This window comes from Galeopterus variegatus, unplaced genomic scaffold, assembly GCF_000696425.1.
Source record: "Galeopterus variegatus unplaced genomic scaffold, G_variegatus-3.0.2 Scaffold3009, whole genome shotgun sequence".
Taxonomy (NCBI): domain Eukaryota; kingdom Metazoa; phylum Chordata; class Mammalia; order Dermoptera; family Cynocephalidae; genus Galeopterus; species Galeopterus variegatus.
This window is the reverse complement of record NW_007729120.1, coordinates 54,400-75,090: the sequence shown is the minus strand read 5'-3', so window position 1 is coordinate 75,090 and position 20,691 is coordinate 54,400. Positions and strand designations below refer to the sequence as shown.

The window sequence follows — 20,691 nt, the reverse complement described above, 5'->3', positions numbered from 1 at the left end:
ATCATCATCATCATCATCATCATCATCATCATCATCATCATCATCATCATCATCATCATCATCATCATCATCATCATCATCATCATCATCATCATCATCATCATCATCATCATCATCATCATCATCATCATCATCATCATCATCATCATCATCATCATCATCATCATCATCATCATCATCATCATCATCATCATCATCATCATCATCATCATCATCATCATCATCATCATCATCATCATCATCATCATCATCATCATCATCATCATCATCATCATCATCATCATCATCATCATCATCATCATCATCATCATCATCATCATCATCATCACTCTAATTATCAAATTAGGGGCCTAGAATCGTGACAATGCCTCCTGAGAAGCTGCTTTGGCATCATGTAAAGAATTAGATAGGGCAGTAGTGACATTCCTATAGTGCAGAGCAGTGGTTCTCAAAGTATGTTCCCTCAGTCAGCTGCATCAGACCCATGGAATCAGCAACTCTGAGGTGGGCCCAGCAATTTGTGTTCTGACAAGCCTTTTGGGTAACCCTGATGCACACTCAAATTTGAGAAACGCTTGAAAGAGGCAGAAAACTACAGTCTGAGCCAGGCTCTCAGCTGTTTTGTTGTTTGAAAATTTTGAAGTTAAGTGTCAGCATTTAAAATTTTGGAGATTTCATGTCAAATCTCAGGTTTCCAGCTTCTCCATTGGCTGGAGCGAGGAGTAGCTGCCCCTTGAGACAGAGCAAGGGTTCTTGAGTTGGCCACCTCCCCATTGAAAATTTTGAAGTTAAGTGTCAGCATTTAAAATTTTGGAGATTTCATGTCAAATCTCAGATTTCCAGCTTCTCCATTGGCTGGAGCGAGGAGTAGCTGCCCCTTGAGACAGAGCAAGGGTTCTTGAGTTGGCCACCTCCCCACCACTTCCTTTTGTATTCTTCCACCTGGCAAGCTTTGCTTTCCCCTGGCCTACCTGGACCCTGCAACCCTTCCTGCCGAGCTGTTAATCTGTGAAGCGTGCTGGATGTCATTCAGTAGAAGCCCTTCTCTGCACAGATGAGGAAGCAGAATCCCCAGAGGGCAGGTGGTTTGGTTGCCCATCACGACCAAGTCCAAACAGAACCCAAGGTGTTGTGACTCCCAGACCTGTCTTGAGGGAACATAGGGGAAGAGATCAGCAGTTGGAATTAGAGTCCCTCGGAGCCCTTTGTCAGGCCCCGCCCAGCCCAGGACTCAAATGTTAAGTCACTGATATAAGATAAAAATAAGACTCTGCATAATATAGACCATTTCCCTTTTGCCTTGGAGCTAGGGTGTGAGGGGGGAGCTGGTGAGCTGAGGCCAGGTCTGTTCATTTTCTTTGCTGTCAATCTGACAGGTACAGAGGGACAGAGGGAGGGGGCTGCGCTAAAAAGGCTGGCCCAGACATCAGGCTTTCTCATGCAAAGCGGACACCCCTGGACACCCACATGGTGTCAGCTTTAGCTTTTGGAAGGCACAAAGCCACTGAGGCCAGTGGCTGCAGTGAAAGTGGCCGCAGCTAAGGCGGCTTCACCTGGAGCAACCCAGTTACTGCTTCACAGGGCTTCCAGGGCTTCCAGAGTTCACTTAGCCGAGGAGGAGGCCCCTGCAAGGTGAGGCAGCCCTCCAGGAAGACCTCTTCCTGCAGACTGGCTGCACAGCCCTGCCTGCCCCAGAGATGTTATTTCCAGCCCCTCATGCTGCTTCTCCTCTTGGACTTGGTCTTGAAGATCACGTCTTTGGCTCCTGTTTCAAGGACTCCCCTTCCAGGTATCCTTTCCAGTTCTTTCTCTGCTCTTTATCCTCCCTCCAGCTTAATCCTTCTCCCCTCTCAGGAATGTCTTTCCCTCAGAATTGACCCCAGACCCCTAACTTCACCCCACTTTGTCCCTTAACCCAAAGCCTGCTCTGATTATAAAATGCCCACCTCCTCCCTCGGCCACCGCCTTCCTCCCAGCCTCAGCGCCTGCCACCTGCCTGGGGGGTGTTCCTCCTGTCTGGCACCCCAGCACCCCGCTGGCCTCCTGCAGAGGGAGGGGCTGCAGAGGAGGAGCTGGGAGCTTCAGGATGGGTCAGGGGAGGGGAGGGGAGGCTGAGAATCCCTGTGGTTCAGAGGAAGAAGGGGAGGCAAAGGAGGGGCTGAGGAGGGGGCGGACGGAGGGGAGAGGAAGCCCTGTTCACTGGAGGGTCAGAGGGAGCCAGGCTATTGGAAAGCATGAAAGGTAGAATTATGGGGAATGTCATTTAACCTAAAGCAGTGGTTTCAAATTTTTTGGACCATGACTCCCAGTAAGAACACATTTTACATCACAGCACAATACAAGATGCGTGCACACGAGGGCATGCACACACGTGCCCCTGAAACTCAAGTTTCACATAAAGACACTTACACTTACTATGTGAGATGCACTAGTATTTTCTATTATTCCTTTTTTCTATATGCTTGTCTTTTATCATATCATTATAATAAGTAGTTATTAAGATGTGTAATATTATACCTATTAAAGTGATTTTACAACCCCCTGGTGGTTCATAACCCACAGACTGAAAAGCGATGCCATGAATGTGGGCAGTTGAGAGTGAATTTATTATTGGCTTCTAAATCTATAAAGGATGATTAATAAATAATGATAAGAATAATGATAATAATTACTAATAAATAAAAATCTATGAGGTAATATTATTCCCATTTTATGAATGACGAAGAGGATATGCCAAGCGTTTATACAGTTTTGCTTAAGCTGGTAAGTGGCAGAGCCAGTATCCAGCCCTAGCAGCCTGATGCCAGAGCCATATTTCAATATTTGGCTACTGCAAGGGTGACTGGGACAGGTCCATTGAGTCATTCGTTCAGAGCCTTGAGCTCGGTGCTCCAGGTTACAAATGACTAGGTGCAGCTCCGCCACTTTCTCCAGAGCTGTCAGCAGCAACAAGGGAGCAGATGTGGAACAGAGAAGTATCGAAATGACAGGACCCAAGGAAGCACAGAGTAGGGCTGAGGTCATCCAGGCTGCCCCCTACTTCACAGGAGGGTCTAAGGCCCGGGGCCCACAGAGCTGCAGGCCGAGGAGCCTGGCGGGAACCCAAGGCAACTAAATCTGTTCTCTTCCTTCCAGAGGCCTCCCTGTCTCCAAGGATATGGGAAGCCAAGACAAGGGCAAGGGCTGGCTTGTGGCTCACTTGGGAGAGTGTGGTGCTGACAGCACCTAGTCAAGGGTTGAGATCCCCTTACCGGTCATCTTAAAAAAAAAAAANCCCCCCCATCCGCCCACCTGCCTTCCTTCCTCACAGCTCCTGTCTCGCTGAGCCCTTCCTGTCGCACGTCTGACACGTCCCCTACGTCCGCGGGCTCTCCTGCTCCCTTCCTGCCCCCTTTCAGACAAGACAAAGGAAAGAAAAGGGTGGCTCTTGCTGCATTCGCCACTTTTATTAATGAATGTGAGAACAAAACAGCTGGCCCTGCACACTCCTGCCCAGCTGGAGTGTTGTAAAAGGAGACGGAATCCTAGCATTTTGGTTTTGGAAGGGATTTTAGGAGAGAATTAATCTCAGTCCTGTACAATAAAGGGGCCTCTCCCTAACTCGCCAGGACCAGGGTCTCTCACGAATCCTTCAGGCTGGGGTGAGTGGGGGAGGTTCACAAACGGTTCAGCCACTGGAATCCAGACAAGTGATTCCTTTCAGCACCCAACTCGGAACTTCACGTCCTCAGAGCCTGAGCGGGTGTGTAGGGCGGCGGGTTAGCATAGTGCTACCCAGTGTGTGTGTGGCCCATGCTGCTCAGGGTACTGTGTGTTACTGCTCCATGAGAGCTAAGTATAGAAATGGAGTAAGCATTCAGAAACTTCTAGAGAAATTGGACATTGCTGCACCTTCCAGGCACCTGATCATTTTTCTAGTAATTCATTTTATGATTGTATTTTAGAAAAGTGTCTGTCTGTGATGAATCAGAGGGCAAAAGCTGGTCCTGTGCCAGGGGTAATTTGGAAAGCATTGTGTTTCAGTGCACGAACTCTGGAGCTGAGTGTGGGTTTGGAAGAGGACGAGTATACTGAGGCAGGTGACTTACCCTCTCTGTATCTCAGTTTCTTCTCTGTAAACTGGAGATAGTAATTGACTGCTGCCTGGTAGGAATTCATGCTGTAAGCACCAAGGACTGCCTGTCACACACGGTCAGCTGTTATTATGCACGAAGGCTTCTTGATTTGAATGGACTAAACCACCAAGATTGTTGTCACTGCCCTCTTTCTGCGGATCTCTGAGGACACTGCTTTTATCCCCACACTTTGTTTGCTGTTAGAGTAATTACTGAACTTAAAGTTCTCTCCTTCCCATGTGTTAAACAGACTTTATGGGAGGCCATTGTTTCAAACTGAGCTCCTACACTGGGCCCCAACAGACCACACCAAGACAGAACACAGTCACTTGTGCTAGGTGCCATGTGATTAAACTGACTTTAAATGGGGCCAGTGTTTCCTATAAACAGGAGATTTTCTGCAACCAATCAAGAAGGGCCCAGTCTACCTGATCCAGTGGTAAGAAAGACCCTTCAGTTTTAACCCTATAAGAAACGTAACTTTGAAATGACCAATCTGCTTGTTGTTCCTTATTTCTGCTTTCTTCAGTCCTTTTCTGCCTGTACAAAGCCAACTCCCTCTGCTCAGCTCATCGGAGCACCTTTCCATTTTTGTATAGATGGGATGCTGCCCCATTCATGAATCGCTAATAAAAGCCAATTCAATCTTTAAACCCAATCTGTTAAAATTGTGTTCTTTGACACATGGCAATATTTCCATTTCACCCCTGTCTTGAATCACAGGACCTGCCAGATGGCTGGGGTTTCTGGGTCAGATCTGAGCAGTGTCCGGCATGTAGAAGGAGTTAAATAAATGGAAAGTTGTTGATGTTTGTATTATACTCTGGTTCTTCCCAGTGCAGACTCCTATACCATTTTTGAACCTCTTCCCTTTGATGTCTCTTCTACGACTTGGGATCACACTGTTGTCATTACTCCAAGGACATGGCCACAGCTTTCTGACTGGCTCCCCAACCCTCCTTGGTCCCCTTTAAAACCACATGGTGATCTCCTTGCAGTGGTGAGTGCAACAGACACAGTGCTTGTGTGCAAGCAGCTTACGGTCCCCTGTGCGAGAGGGACATTCATAAGAGACTCACGCAAGTAACTGTGAAGCTGTAACTATGAGAAGTGTGACAGAGGGCTCCGTGGAGTTGGTAAGGAGGGGCTTGATGTGGGGAAGACAGGGCTGTCATGAGAAGGCACTTGGAGGAGGGGTTGACTGGTAAAAGGGAAGAAACCAGAGGAGCTGGTTAGAGGGAGAGAAGGGATGCTGGGTATGGAATGAGGCTGATGAAGGGCAGAGGCACCATGCAGGATCTGAAGTTGGGTCTAAGGCTTTGGGTCTTTATCCTGAAAGCCATGGGGAGCCACTGAAGGGTTTTGAGCAGGGGTAAGAGTTGATCAGATTTGTGTTGGAAAAGAATCCTCTCTGGCTGCAATGTGAAGAGCAGATCGGAGCTGGGTCTTGCTTTGTTAATAAGAGGGCTGTGGGGCATCTCTTATGGTACCCCCCAGACATTCTGGCTGCCCTCACCCACCCCTCATGTTACTCTCCCTCCACCAGGGCAGGGACAGCGATCTGTTTGGTTCGCTGATCTATCCCAAAACTATTAAAATAGTGTCTGGCACATAGCAGATGGCCTAAAATATATGAGAATGCCTCAGAAATTCCCAAATGCTTCAGGGAAGCTTCAGGTCAATCTCAGATCCTTGGTTGGCTGAGGAAGGCATCAGTCATGTTGATTCATTTGACCAGCTTGTACTGGTCGATTGTGCCGATGTTGAGGGTACAAAGGATCCCCCTCATCTCAAAAGGGAAACAGTAACCCAGGAAGTGGTGAAGGCAGGATAAGAATAAGGGCTCAATTGTCTGTGACTGAATGATGACTTTATCAAAAATGGATCTTTGGTCAAGGGCAGCAAAATCTCATTTGGTATCTGCTTTTGGTAAGCTGCATGACCTTGAGCAAGTCGAAGTGGTGAAGGCAGGATAAGAATAAGGGCTCAATTGTCTGTGACTGAATGATGACTTTATCGAAAATGGATCTTTGGTCAAGGGCAGCAAAATCTCATTTGGTATCTGCTTTTGGTAAGCTGCATGACCTTGAGCAAGTCACTTTCACTTCTCAGAGCCTCACTTTTCCCATCTGAAAAGTGGGGATGCTAAAAACTGCTTAATAGGGTTTTTATGAGAATTAAATGAGATAATTCGATGAGATTCTTTGTGTGAATCACTCTCCTAGGAGACTGGCGCGTACGGGCCACCCAGCTGGACTGCTGCTTTTCCCCTCCTCCTCCTTCTTTCTCTGCCTCCGTCCTATTTCTTCTCCTCTTTTCTTGTTGTTGTTATTATTATTATTAGCTTGCCAGCCTCCCTGCTGTTTCTCCAGAAAACACTTAACCGTGATTAAATAAATCCATTTCTGCTTCTACTCCCTCGTAAACATATAGAGTTGCCCACAGGAGAAGCAGCCCAGTTGCAGCTTTGGATTGCAAGTCCTCATACTTTTGGTTTGGGGCTCATATTTGGAACTGTATTTGTTTTCTGTGCCTCCAATGTCTTAATATGCGCAGCATGTTTCTCCTAATCGATGTCACTCTGGCCTCTCATTGTATCCCACACGTAGCTGCTGGGGTGCCCTCCCCTGCAGGCCATGTCAAAGGGAATGGTGTGTACTCCTCAGAGCCTATGTTTTAAGTCAAATCATTTGAAATAAGCTCTCCAAACCAGGTGGAAAGTCTCTCTAGGCATTTATATGTGAAGTGGAAACAAATCTTATTTTTATAGAAAGGCCCCTCTGGAACCTCACTCTCTAGTAGAGAAGACCAGGGCGGGCCTGAGATTTGTGTTATAGGAAAGGCCTATTGGGGACAGGAGTCCAGGCTCTCTGGGAAGGTCACATTCAATTCCTGCGGAGCATTCAGAGTGGGCTGGAAGCACATCTTCAGGAGACAGGAGCAAACTACTCCAGTCCTTCTTCGGGCCTGAGATTTGTGTTATAGGAAAGGCCTATTGGGGACAGGAGTCCAGGCTCTCTGGGAAAGTCACATTCAATTCCTGCGGAGCATTCAGAGTGGGCTGGAAGCACATCTTCAGGAGACAGGAGCAAACTACTCCAGTCCTTCTTCCATATCCTTCCAAAGCAGTTTGGCTGAGTACCAGGACAAACTGCTATTGAAATGCACCCACCCACTTCACAATGTGGCTCAGAAGGGACCAGAACCCAATGGGATGGGGCAGAGTCATAAACAACTCCACTGGCTACATCACACTATGCTTATCTCTGCAAATATTGGCTTTGGAGGATCAAACAAGTGGCCATAAAAACAACAATATTTTCCCCCAGAGAAAAGGTCCTGTTCCAGACAGCCGGCAGTAGATGGGGCAGGCAGGCAGTGAAAGATGGCATACTTGCAAGGTGAAGGTCTCCACACAAGGGTGCGGCTCAGGCTCGGTGGGTCCCCTCAGACCTATTACGTCCAGGGAAGGAGAGATGGGGCTTAGTGTGCCATCAGGTGGTCACGAAGAATACTGGGCACCCCATATTCTGAAATGGGGTTTTCAAAATAAGGATTGCTTCTGGAGGCAAGTGCCCATAGTAAAGACCTAACTTCAGATTTGGCAAATTTTGAGTTGAACCTCGTCTTTGGACCAGACATCCCACCAGAGACCTTCACGAGTGATTTTGCTCAATCCTTACAAAAGCCCCTTGAGCTAAATGTTCTTACCCCATTTTGTAGATGAGGAAATGAAGGCTCCAAGCAGTTTGGTGACTCAAAAAAAGTCACATTGTGGGTTATCTGTCAAAACTGAGATTAGATCCCCCAAATAATTGCTTCTAAAGTGTGTTTTGTTTGTTCTGGTTGTTTCAAGCTATGAGTTCTTTTGTGTTACAACTCGAATGCCCCTTCACACACTGAAAGTCCAGAGAACAGGATTCTGGACAAAGAGCAGGAACTGAGGTCATTGACTTGGCTGAGCCACTGGGTTGTTTACTATTTTATAAAGATGTGGATGGAAATAATTATTGATTCTCCATTCTGGCTCCTAGGTAAGAGGCACAGTTTGGAAGGTATTGGCAAGATGCCTGATGCTGTACCCCAGCCACGTGGTGTGTGTGTGTGTGTGTGTGTGTGTGTGTGTGTGTGTAGGTGGCTAGTGGAATAGTAGCAGAGGATTCATTGTGACCCTCTAAACCTTCCCTTCTGCCCAATCTCCAGACAATAATATCTTAGATGATATCTTGGCAACTGATTATCATTACAATATAGCAAAATCACTACGGACTCTTCTCCGTAGGTGGAAGGATAAAGATAACGATGGTGGAGGAAAAGAGGCAGAGAATGCAGAGAGCGAGCACAAAGCCAACCCCAAGATAAGCAGTGGGGTGACAGAGAGGAGCAACAAAATAAGAGATAGAAATAGTTGCGCTGTGACAAGTTGCAGAGAGAGAGAGAGACACTTCACAGAAAGTGAGGAAGAGAAGTATCACTGGAGGTGGCAGCCTGAAAGATTTCAAGTGGGAAGACAGTGCACATGGGGAGGCTGCGGGTGCCTGGGGGGCAGGGGGCTGTGCAGAGGACTCAGAGCAGCAGAGGGTGCTGGGCACTGGGAGGCACCCCAGAGACACTGTGCTGCTGCCTCCCGTGGCCTTGGTGCCCTGCCAACCACCAACAGCCTCCAGCAAAGCCATTTCCAGCAGGCATCTGTTGTCCACAGCTGGAACCCAAGGGGAATGTGGAGTTGAGATATGGGAGAGAGAAAAAGGATTCCAGAAACACTCTCACGACTGAGGAGACAGAGCTCTGATTTCTAACACCACCTCCAGGAAGCCCCTCAGCCCGCTGATGAGGTTGCAGACTTCCCCACGGTGTATCTAGAGGCTCACCACCATCGCCTTGCTTTGCATTCATAGTTTAGTAGAATTACAATGAGTTATAATTCTATATAGGCTCTTTTATTTGTGTTTTTCATGTGGGTGTGCATTGTTTCTTTTAATAGCCTGTACGTGTCTCTACTATTTCTGTTCTATCTCCTTTGCAGTATCTGTTGCAGGGCTCCTGTTCGTTTGAGTGTGTACAGCACTCTCTACTCCTTCCCCTTTAGGAATTTATACTTCCAGAAAAATTCCCATACTTACTAAATTTTATGCCATTCTCGTGGCCATATATTTTATTAAAAATTCCCTTCCTACTTGATATCTCTTTATACTGTCTATTACCCTTCATAAAGTATCTACTATCTCATGAAGGCAGGCATTATTATTCCCATTTTATAGATGAGGGGACTGAGCCTCAGAAACATGCCCAAGTCACTTAACCTGGCCCAAATATTAAAATATCTTCCACATTTTTGTGCCAACTATGGTACACAAAATGGTATACAAGGTAATTTTTAGGTGATACTCCGAATACCACCTAACACGAATTATGTATTTTATTTTCATGTGTGATAAGAAAAGCAGTGTGTTAAATCTGCATGTTTGGGAATATTATTGCTTGCAGAATTTTATTTAAATGATATAAGTGAGTTGGTTTAGAGGTAAATATTAAGGAAGCAACATTTGAGGTAGTTCAAAGATCTAGCAGAAATTAGCAGGAGGTTCGTGAATGACCAATGTTCGGGAAATACTCCTTGGTGTCAGCTCTGTGCACAGCGGTGCTTAGTCCATGGTGTTTTGCTGCCTGTGAAGAAGCAGGAGCAGCAAGTGGAGGGACCATTGCTGTGCTGGTGAAACCACCGGATCATCCAATGACCTTGAGCAAGGAGCTTCCTGCAGTTCTTCTATTCATGCAAAGGGGAATCACTGAGGCTGCTCACAGGTAGGCGACTGGGAGACGGAGTCATCTCTCTACTACGGACAAAGCCAGGCAGGAGAGCAGTGGGGCAAGGGGTGAGGGGACAGGGACACAGGAATCAGAGACGGCCAGTTTCTGTCCTCACTGGGCTTTCTTTTTTTTTTTTTTTCCTTTTTGTCTTTTTTACTGACCTGTAACGTGATCGCAACCCTCGGGGTTGCGCCCGCACCGCGCTCAGCCAGTGAGCGGGAACCGGTCTCCACATGGGATCCGAACCCTCGGCGGGAGCGCTACCGCGCTCCCAAGTGGCGCACTCTTCAGTGTGCCACCGGGCCGGCCCACTCACTGGGCTTTCAATGTCATCAGAGAGATGGAGGACAGGGAGGTAGGTCACAAAAAGAAACACAAAGCACCATAACCTCCCATCGCAGGGCAGCTTTGAGAGCAGCTTCACTCCTGGTGTTTGGAGCAACAGACAGGGTTAGATGAGGCTTGCCTCACCTTCTGGAAGGTGCTCTGCATGGACTGAGCCAAGAATCATTTCAGAAAAGAGCCTTCCTCCCACAAAGAACGTCCCTAATCTTCAAACTGGACTATAAAGAATCTCCAAATTGTGGGTCCTAGTTTTCCCCTAGGGGATGATTATTTGCTACCTCCACCCCCAGTGGCCCAGTAACAACTGGATTATTTCAGCATTTCCTCTCGTTCCTCCAAACCCTCCCTTCCCTCTCAATCTTGGTTGAGCAGTGGTGGGCTCACTGGCTGGCTTCCCATTGGAGGACAGAGGCTGTGGTTGAATTCCAGAGCAACGAGAAACAAGGCCTGCCTGTGACATTGTAGCCTGTAGTCTATACGTCCTTCTCCCAAGCAAGAAAGAGGTAGGGAGGTGGAAGAATGCAGTTCAAACTGAGTTTTTCACCGCCACCCAGCAGCAATTTTGTCAGAGACCAATGCCTACAGCAACTTCTGGCTTTCCATGGCTCTCTGCTGAGGCTAGAGGTTTCCTGGAAGGAAGAATTAGGGCAATGAGTGTCTGCTGTATTGAGGGATGGCAGTGAGAGGATGGAGGCAAAGGGGAGGTCTGTGTGCCCAGCTGCGGGCACACAGATTCTGTAGCCTGCACTGCAGGGGACCTGGGTTTCAGCAGTAGGAGGGGCTCAGCTCTGTGTGCCTGTGTGTGTGCACGTGCCGGTTTGTGTGTGCCTGTGTGTAACTGTGGGGGAGCCTGGTGCCTGTGGGGAAGCAGAAGGCAAGCTGAGCAGAGAACTTGCGATTTCACATTGCTAGGGCCTTAGAAGTGCTGGCTGGGTCGCTTCCCATCTTTTATTTGTTTAGCTTTGCCTGCTTCTCTGTGGCCTCAGGAGGGTGAGGGTGGGGGTGATGGGGAGATGAGATAATTGTGGGGGCCTGAACAAGTTTGCTCAGATGGTATTGTGTGGCTGAGAAGCATTGAGCCAGCGAGAGAGAGAGAGAGAGAGAGAGAGAGAGAGAGAGAGAGAGACACCCTGGGAAGAAAGGGGGAGAGAGAAACCACGTACAACAATACCAAACGTAAACTCAAAAGCAAAAATCTCTTACAGTCGAGAGGGGCTGAAGGTGGCAGATGTGTGCAACCTTCAAGTTGAGGGCCAGGGAGTGGGGGGAGTGGGGATTTGGTGGGAAGGGAGGGGGCGCCAGCAGATGGATTTAGGATTAAGAAGCTGCTGTGTTTCAGAAGATTCCCCCATCAGAATAAGATGGGCTGTTGTTTGCCAGGGCCTGAAAGGTTTATTTAGGGATTCCAGATAGAGTATCACCAAACAGATGTAGTCTTGTTCCTCGAAAGAAAAGCTGCAGCAAGGGAGAGGGGGGCAGGCCTATCTAATGGAAGCAACAGCCCCATGCAAATTTTTCACAGATGCTGCACCCTGCTTAAAACCTTTTCAGAGAAGCCAGTTATCTCCTGCTCTGATTATGGCATCTGCCTGGCTTCCTTCTGCTGCCCGTCTCGCCTTCCTTCTCCAAGAAGTCTCAGGGACCGTTCTTTCCTGTGCAGAGTCCGGTCCTAGATGAATAGAGAGGTTCAGCCAGGGCTCTGCCAGTTGCCTGGTGGAGGTTCTCCTTTGGTGATGCTGGGGACCAGGAATGCCTCACCATGGGACTCTGGGAGAAAGCAGGGACCCAGAGAGTGGGGACCAAGAGGGAAGCTGCTGGAGTTGGAAACTGACATTTATGGAGCTGGCCTTTCCAACAGGCAGCCTATTGCTCCCTTGGAGTTACACGTAGGGATGCTATTGGGAGTGGGGGGCGGTCAGTTGTTGGTTAGGAAGTGACACCCCAGGCTCTGCATTATTTCCTGGGTGTGGAAGCCTTTGAAAGTCTGTTCTCTAAAATTGAGGAGGCCCTAAGTGGGGGTTGGCAGACTATGGCCTGTAGGCCAATTCTGGCCTCTGTCTGTTCTTGTAAATAGAATTTTATTGGAACACAGCCAGGCTCCCTTGTTTGAATGTTGTCCTTGGCTGCTATTGCAGTGTAACAGCAGAGGTGAGTAGTGGTCACAGAGACTATATGAGGCCTGCTCAGCTTAAAATACTAAGCATGGGGCCCTTTATAGAAAAGTTTTGCCAACCCCTAATCTAGAGAATTCTGGCCTAGAGATACTTGGCTCAGCATCCCTGTCCTTCAGATGTGATGGACCCCAAAGTCCTGGACCCATCAAGGATTCCAACAACTCCTTGACTCCAACAATCTTCCAAAAGGGGAGAAAAACCTGTAATTTGTTTAATGGGTAGCACCTTTATGCAAGGCTTGAGCTCTGTTGTGTTCTTGGTAAAACTGTAAGCCTCAGAGGCTGGGAAGGAACGTGGCCTGGTGCAGGGCTGGCTCATTCATCAGAGCAGCCTGCCTCTGGAGAGCAGCAGTTGCCCCTTGCTCCTCAGGGGATGACCAGCAGTTTGAGGAGCAGACGGCTGATGGAGAGACTCCCTGACTCCTCAGAACAAGGCTTGGCTTATGTGTAGATGTTCTCGTAAGGCGGGAGAATGTTCAGGTTGTGCTGACCATGCTTTCCAAAGTTAGCTTCACCAGGATCTTCTGTCGCACACACCACTTCTCCACCCCCTTGAACAAGGGCTGGCCTGTGACTGATTGACTTGCAGAATAAGGGAGAAGTGATGCTGTGGGACTTTGGCATGCTGGGAAGCCTTGCAGCTTCCATCTGGCTCCTGCAGCACACACTCTCGGGACACTCCTTCTCGAAACCCAACCACCATGCTCTGAGAAGCCCAGGCCATGTGAAGAAGCCATACAAAGGTGCTGGTGTTGACCACCCATCTCAACCCTCAGCCAGCAGTTGGCATCCACTGCCCACCAAGTGAGCCTAAAGATGACTCCAGCACCAGACACTGTCTACTATAACTCCATGAGAGAGCCCACATGAAAATTACCCAGCTGAATTGAGGCAGCCTACAGAACCAGAGATAATCCAAGCGGTTGTTTTAAGACTTAAACTTTGGGATAGTTTGTTATACAGCAAGAGATAACCAGAACAGAGGCAATGGCAGGTGGGCTGTGAGGGGCCAGTGGATGACCGTGGCCATCTGGTTAGCTCCACATGGGTTCCATTGCTTTGATCTGGAAAGCTTACTCTAGCTGGAAAAGATTTGGGCTTTTCCATTCTGTGCCTTGGTATCTCTCTTTAGAGGAGAATCACCACCAACTCCCTAACTATGAAATATAAATCAAGAAGAGATTTCTTTTTTTTTTTTTAGCCTACAACCTACAGGTCCTGAACTCAAAGAATCCTTATCATTAATGTGATATTATTGTCCACATTAACAATAAGGAAATAGAGGCTCAGAAAAGTTAGTTGACTGGGCCAATACCAACTGGCAAAAAGTCAGCATATAAATTCAGATCCATAGTGCATGCTTAGATTCTAATAGAAACTGACAATAACTCATGCTACTGGGAAAATAATGCTACAAAATAAAAGTGCTAAATAATACTTATATAGTACTTACAGTGTTTTAGACATTGTTTTTCAGGTTTTAAGTGCCTAAAATACTAAGCTCTTTATACATTCACAACAACCTTATGAGGTAGGTATTATCTGTATCTCCATTTTATAGATGAGGACACTGAGGCACATAGAGGTTAAGTAACTCACCCAAGTTTACACAGCTAGCAAATGGTTGCATTAGTTAAGACAGAGTAGCCCGTATTGCAATAACAAATAACTCTCCAAATCTTGGGCACTTAATACAACAGAGGTTTATCTTACACTCATTTGCTATTCAAGGCAGCTTCTTCATGCCCAGGAAGGAAAGTAGAGCAGGATGTGGGAGAACATCAGCAATCTCTGCACAGTAGATTGAGCCAAGATTTGAGCTTAGGTAGTGTGGCTTCAGAAGCCTTCTTCTTAACCTCACTAGACTGCCTCCATCTGTCATCCTTTCCTTCGTCCAGTGCACAGGAATGTTGAGTCCAACCCCTCCACTCTTTGGAAGAGCTTGAATACAGTGCCACAGGGTGCCCAAGGCCACACCCCTGAAGTTAGCAGCAGATCTTGAACTAGAGTTGTGTTTTTTTGGCTCCCCTGGAGTGGCAGAAAGGTAAGGTTTTGACATATTAGTTGGGTAACCATGAACAAGTCACAACTTCTCTGAGCCTCATGTGACAATTATGAGAATTAAATTAAGAACCACTTGTAAAAGTGTCTGCACAGACTCACTGCTTTTAGTTTTGGTCCTTTCTTTCTCTTGTCACTGCACTTCCCTGCCTGTTACCATGGCCAGGCAGATCGGCCAGATCTCTGACTTACAGTGGGGAGAAGACCCTGGATCCCCTTGGCCGGTTTCCATTCCTTCTTCCAGGCCTCTGAGGACCACCATGCTCTGATTTCTTCTGTTTCTTTCTTGTTACTCTTGGGCACACTTGCTGGAAGCTCTGTGCACCCAATCGTCCCCTCCCTGCCTCATTACACTCTGAGGAATAACTCCAACCCTTCCCACCATGCATTCCTCTTGATTCCTCCCTCCTCTGCAAATATCTTCCCAGATTTATTAGAGGGAGGGACATGGTGCTTTCCTGACCTCAACCTGGGAACTCTCAGCCTCATGCTCCACTCCTGCACCATGCCAAAGGACATGGGCTCCTCCTCGTGTACATAATGTGATAATAACAGCACAACTATCTTTGCTAAGGGTTGCATACCAGGCAGTGTGCTAAGGATTTCACCTTGATTGTTTCATTTGGTCTTTGCAGTAAACCTCTGAAACAGGTCCTGTTATTATCATCCCCTGATTATATCAGAGAGATTAAATAACTGCCCCAAATTATATAGCAAGTGAGTGATGGAGTTGGATGTGAATCCAGGCAAACTGGCCCCAAGGTCCTGTCTCTGAACTCTTCTGCCAGCCTCCAGGGCTCACATTATGATTCTGATTATCTTTTGTGTCCTTTCCATTTGGTCACTACAGAATCACCCAACCTGATTCAGCAGCTTCTAGAGGGCAGGGCCATGCAAAAGGATAATCTAGCATCTGGGAAGAGGCACTAGATTAAGATTTTCTGAAGACAAAGATGATGGTGATAATCAGATCAAGTTGTTGGCCTGGCACTTGAGACTTGTTTAGAAAATCACCAGAAGGCATGCAGCCCTGGCCTTCGTTATGCCAGAGCACATTTTTTTTTTCTTAATTTTTTCCATAGTGATGCTCCCCAGACTTCCATTAGGGAGTTTCTAACTAAGGAATTGGTTGAGAAAAGCCGACATATCCTTTACAGAGGACTGATGAGAAATTTAAAGCAAAGAATGCTCCAGGAACAATGGGCAAAGCAAGAGAGTAGGGATAGAGAACTTGGGTTCACTCAACAAATATTTACTGAGCATCTGTGTGCCAGGCACTGTTCTAGGCTCTGGACTAGCACATTTTTTTTTTTCTTAATTTTTTCCATAGTGATGCTCCCCAGACTTCCATTAGGGAGTTTCTAACTAAGGAATTGGTTGAGAAAAGCCAGAGATTCTCACTCCTGTTCATTTTGTCTCAAGACTCACCAAGAAAGAGGCTGTGCTGATTTGCGGCAAATCCCAGGGGACTGTATAGAGACTAAAGGACACTTCCTCTGCTCAAGCAATGCTCTTATCCTTGTGTGCCTCTTCCCTTCCTCCTGAAACAACTCCTAAAATTAAAACAAAACTTCCCATAATAAAATAGTGTAGGATGATTTTAGGTGTTGCTTGAGATAGTCAATTATGATCCACGGGCATGACATTACATAACACTGTGCCATAAGATTCCCTTTTTAAATTCCTTGTATTTTATCATATATATAGGTGCTCAACTTTGTTAGTCATCAGGGAACTGCACAATAAAACCACAATGAGATATGCAACTACATATCCACCAGAATGTGTAAATTTCAAAAAGGTGGAAAATGTCAATTGTTGGCAAGGATAGGGAGCAAGTGAAACCCTCATGTGCTGAGGAGTATAAATTTATGCATTTACTGGACAAAACTTTGGGGTATATCTATTAAAGCTGAACACACGCATATACTATGACCCAGAAATTGCACGTCTAGGTGAAAATCCAACAGAAATGTGTGCACGTGCTCCACACACAACATGTTCTGGGAAGTGCATAGCAGCTGTGTTCATAATAGTCAAAAACCAGAAATTATCCAAATGCCCATCGACAATAGAATGAGTAAATAAATTGTGATGTAGTTATACCATGGAATGCTACCCAGCAACGAGAAGGAAGGACTACAACCACGTGGAGGAATATGCGTAAATCTCACACGTGTAATGTGGAGCAAGAGAAGCCAGAGACCAAAAGACTGCATATTGCATGTTTCCATTTATGTAAAATGCAAAAAATAGGCAAAACTCACCTACACCAGTAGGAGTTGTGATAATGTTCACCCTAGTTGGGGTGGGGTGGGTGATCACTGGAAGGAGCATGAAGGGGGCTCCTGTGTGCTGTTCATGTTCTCTTTCTTGATCTGGGTGCTGTTCACATGGTACAGCCAATCTGTGAATATTTATCAAGTTTGTGTGTGCTTTTTTGCATGTATATTATATTTCAATAAAATGTTTCTTAAAACATTCTTATCCTGCTAATGACTCAGTGGAGTAAATCTCAGCTTGGGTCTGGCTTGCCTTGAGCCCTTCTCTTAGATTGGCTCATCTTTTTTAGCCAGGGGAGAGTGTGCCAGCCTCAGAGGCTTCAGCAAGCAACAGTATCCAGCTCAAATCGAATAACATTGAATTGTTTTCATTGTGTTTATTTTTATGGTTACCATCTATATATGGCCATCAATACTGGGTTTCCATTTATGGAAGTGATATAAAGTTTCTTTTAAAAATAGCATTAAGTAAAAAAAAAAAAGAGTGAATTGACTTACTTAAAAAAATAATGTAAATAATAGCACAGGTGGTACTTAGTTACGGTAAACCATGTGAGGGTGGGGTTTATGGAACACTGTTCAAATGGAAAAAAGCAGGGATTAGGGGGAAGGGAGAAAGCCAGTCTCAGCTTGTCCCCATCTCTCAACCAGTCCTCACTGCCCAGCACAGACAGACAGGCTGTTAAGCCTAAGGACATATCCTTTACAGAGGACTGATGAGAAATTTAAAGCAAAGAATGCTCCAGGAACAATGGGCAAAGCAAGAGAGTAGGGATAGAGAACTTGGGTTCACTCAACAAATATTTACTGAGCATCTGTGTGCCAGGCACTGTTCTAGGCTCTGGACTTACAGTAATGAGCAAAATGGTCAAGTCCCCGGCCAGCTGGGAACCAGGCCTGGAGCCTTGGCCAAGTCCCTGTACTTCTCTATGCTTCAGTTGACTGAGGATGGTCTGTGATTCAAGCCTCAGTGGCAGCTGGCCTTTCCGGAGTGGGACTCAGGCTAATGGGGGTTAAGAAAGGGTGCAAAAAGAAGGGGTTGTTGTTGTGTGTGTGTGCATTTGGGGTGGGGAAGGGTAAAATTGGCAATTAACCTGAGAACTAGGAGAAAAGAATTGGAATGGGGTCTTCAGACTCAGAAAGAGAAATCTTCTTGAGTGCCTTGCATTGTCAAGTCCATATCATTTTGCCCAGTCACCGCCACAGTTCTTGACTAAAAGATGAAGAACTTTCAAAGGAGGTGGAAGGAAAAAGAATCTCAAAGGATAAGCGAGTAACTGAATGAATGTCTCTTTTTTTTTTTTTGTCTTTTTGTCTTTTTTTTTCCGTGTCCGGCAACGGATCGCAACCCTCAGTGTTGCCCCCGTACCGGACTGGGGACCGGCAACGGGATTGCAACCCTCGGCGCTGCTTCTGCGCCTCGCTCAGCCAGTGAGCGGAACTGGTCTGTATGTGGGATCCGAACCCTCGGGTGGGAGCGCCGCTGCGCTTCCCAAGTGGCACACTATCCAGTGCGCCACCGGGCTGGCCCTGTCTCTCTTGCCTCTCGATAGATACATCACCATCTTTCATCCCCAGCTGCTGGGCATTGCAGTGAAGGCAGAAGGGGAATGAAGAGCCCTGCCAGGAGAATTGTTAGAGACAGTACTTTTCATTCATTCAACAAATATTTATGGAGTGCCTACTAGGTGTCAGACTATATTTTAGAACTGTGTGCTGCCCAATTGGGTAGCTACTAGGCACTGTGGCTATTGAGCATTTGGATTTTGGCTGGTTTGAATTGAAATGTGTAGAAAAAAAAGAAAAGAAAAGAAATGTGCTGTATAAGATGCACTTCAGAGCTTGAGGATTTAGTATAAAAAGAAGAAATGTTAAATCTTATTAATAATTTTTAACACTGATTACACAAAATAGTATTTTGGATAAATTGAGTTAATGTATATTACTAAAATGGATGTCACCTATTTCTTTTTACTGTATTTTAATGTGGCTGCTAGAAAATTTAAAATTACACACGTTCACATTTGTGGTTTGCATTAGATTTCTTTTGGACAGAATCAAGCTAGACCCTGTCTCTACTCTGAATGAGCTCAGCGGGCGGGACCAGCAGAAACGTGTTACAAGGCAGGAACACAGAGGTGAGTGACCAGGAACCTCCCAGTGCCTGTGTCTTTTTAATTCTGTAAGATCTGCACTCTCTAGTGGTTTCCAGAAGTCCAACTCTGTCTATTTCACTCTGCTCAAACCTGGATGCTCTATGAGCATCTGTGTGAGCTACTGTGTGAGCGCTGGTATGAGCTAGTGCCTGCCAAATGAAGTCCAACCTGCACACGAGTCAGCTGGAGTTCCTGCCAGTCCTCCACTGCTCCCCGCAAGTGTTCTGCTCTCTGGCCGAAGTGCACTGACTTTCTGATGTCCAACCTCAGTTTCCCAGTTCTGTGCCCTTGCTGTGGCTTTCCCTCTGCTCAGAGTGCCCTTGCTGTCCCTCCATTTCCCCTGGTAGAATTCCAAGCTTCAATTTCAACTCTGACTCACATAGGAAGCTCCCCCATCTGTCCTCCGTCACCTCTCCAGAATATTTCTCTTCCTCAAAGCCTCTGACAACCATTAATTTGTTTGTCTTCCCAATCTCTTCCCCATAATTCTCTTCCCCTCTCAGTTCCTTACGACCAGGAGCCTGCCTTCTGGGAAGCGTCTAGTCCACTTCAGGGCCAGGTGGCCAGACTTGGTTAAGTAGCTGTTAAACTGAACCAAGGAGACTCCGAGCCCTAAATTTAGAAAGAGCTGGAGTGGGAGGTCTGGTGGGGGAAGGGTGGCACGGAGGTATTCAAAAGTTACACCTGGGATGGAGGCAGCTTAATGGTCCACGCCTCAGCAAGAGAATCTCTCTGACAAGGGTCTTTGTTAGGGTAACAACCCAGGGAGATGAGTGATGAGTTCAGCCTGGAACGATGGGGGTTGGGGGCAGCTTGGATAGTGTCTCAGTAAATCAAACAGAACAATGAAGGGAGACCATACTTGTCCATCTGCATTACTGGAGAGAGCCATAAATGGCCTTATCCCGGGCTTCTCTCATACCTAGAGGTTGGTCTGACCTCTCCAAGACCCCTGCAGCAGAGTGTTCTGGGATCTCTCCTGCAGCAAATGCCTCGGGATTTGTGAGTGGAGGCTCAGGTCGCTAAGGGATTATTTTGGCCGGGGGGAGGGGTCGGGGTATGTTAACAGAGAGGAAGGGAGCAGGTTTCTCGGTGCCCAGAAATGGCACTTCGGTTCTCATATGTTGTAGCCGCGAGCTCCCAGGTTTGGGAAACTGCAGTGGTCACTAACGGGCTGTCTGGGGCTAGCCCGGTCTAGACCGGTGTCAACTTCCCCAGGACCCACCCGACACCAAGTTCATTGTTCCAGGCAGCACGTCAACGGCGGGCGATACTCCGAGGGTGGAGGGAGTCGGCGCGAGCAGAGTGAAATGCACTCGAAGGTCAAGACTGTGCCTTATGTTCTTTGTGTGCCCCCAGCAATTAGCCCAGTGCCGGCCACACGGAAAGCGCGCAAACCAAGTCCTTCCCAACTGAACTGAAAGACGGGAGACAAAAGCTCCCGCTCGTCCCTCCTCCACGCCGGTCTACCCCAGCCCGCGAGTTATTCGTGTTCTCCGGGAGTCAGGGAGCCCGGGCTAGAAGAGCGGGGACGGACGTGGCCGGGGAGGAGTGAGGGACCCAAACCTGGAACCGCCGGGGGAGGCGGGGGCGGGAGGGCAAGTGGGCGTGCGCGCACGCACGTGTCCCCGCGCGGGAGTGTCGGGCCAGGAGGTGGTCTCCAAAAGGGGGAGGGGAGAAGACAGGGGGCGGGGAGAAGCAGGTTCTTTAGGACCAGGCTTCGGCGGCAGGGGCAGAAGAAGCCGAGG

At 47.3% G+C, this 20,691-nt stretch overlaps 1 protein-coding gene across 1 annotated transcript in view; it reads left to right on the top strand.

The window, feature by feature from the left end:
- The window catches only part of IGFBP2 (insulin-like growth factor binding protein 2, 36kDa), a 100,223-nt gene that overhangs the window by 56,097 nt on the left and 23,435 nt on the right, over positions 1-20,691 (top strand). The window contains exon 2 of the mRNA XM_008583711.1: positions 20,162-20,265. Coding sequence (XP_008581933.1) covers positions 20,162-20,265 — 104 coding nt within the window. The remainder of the gene's footprint in view (positions 1-20,161; positions 20,266-20,691) is intronic.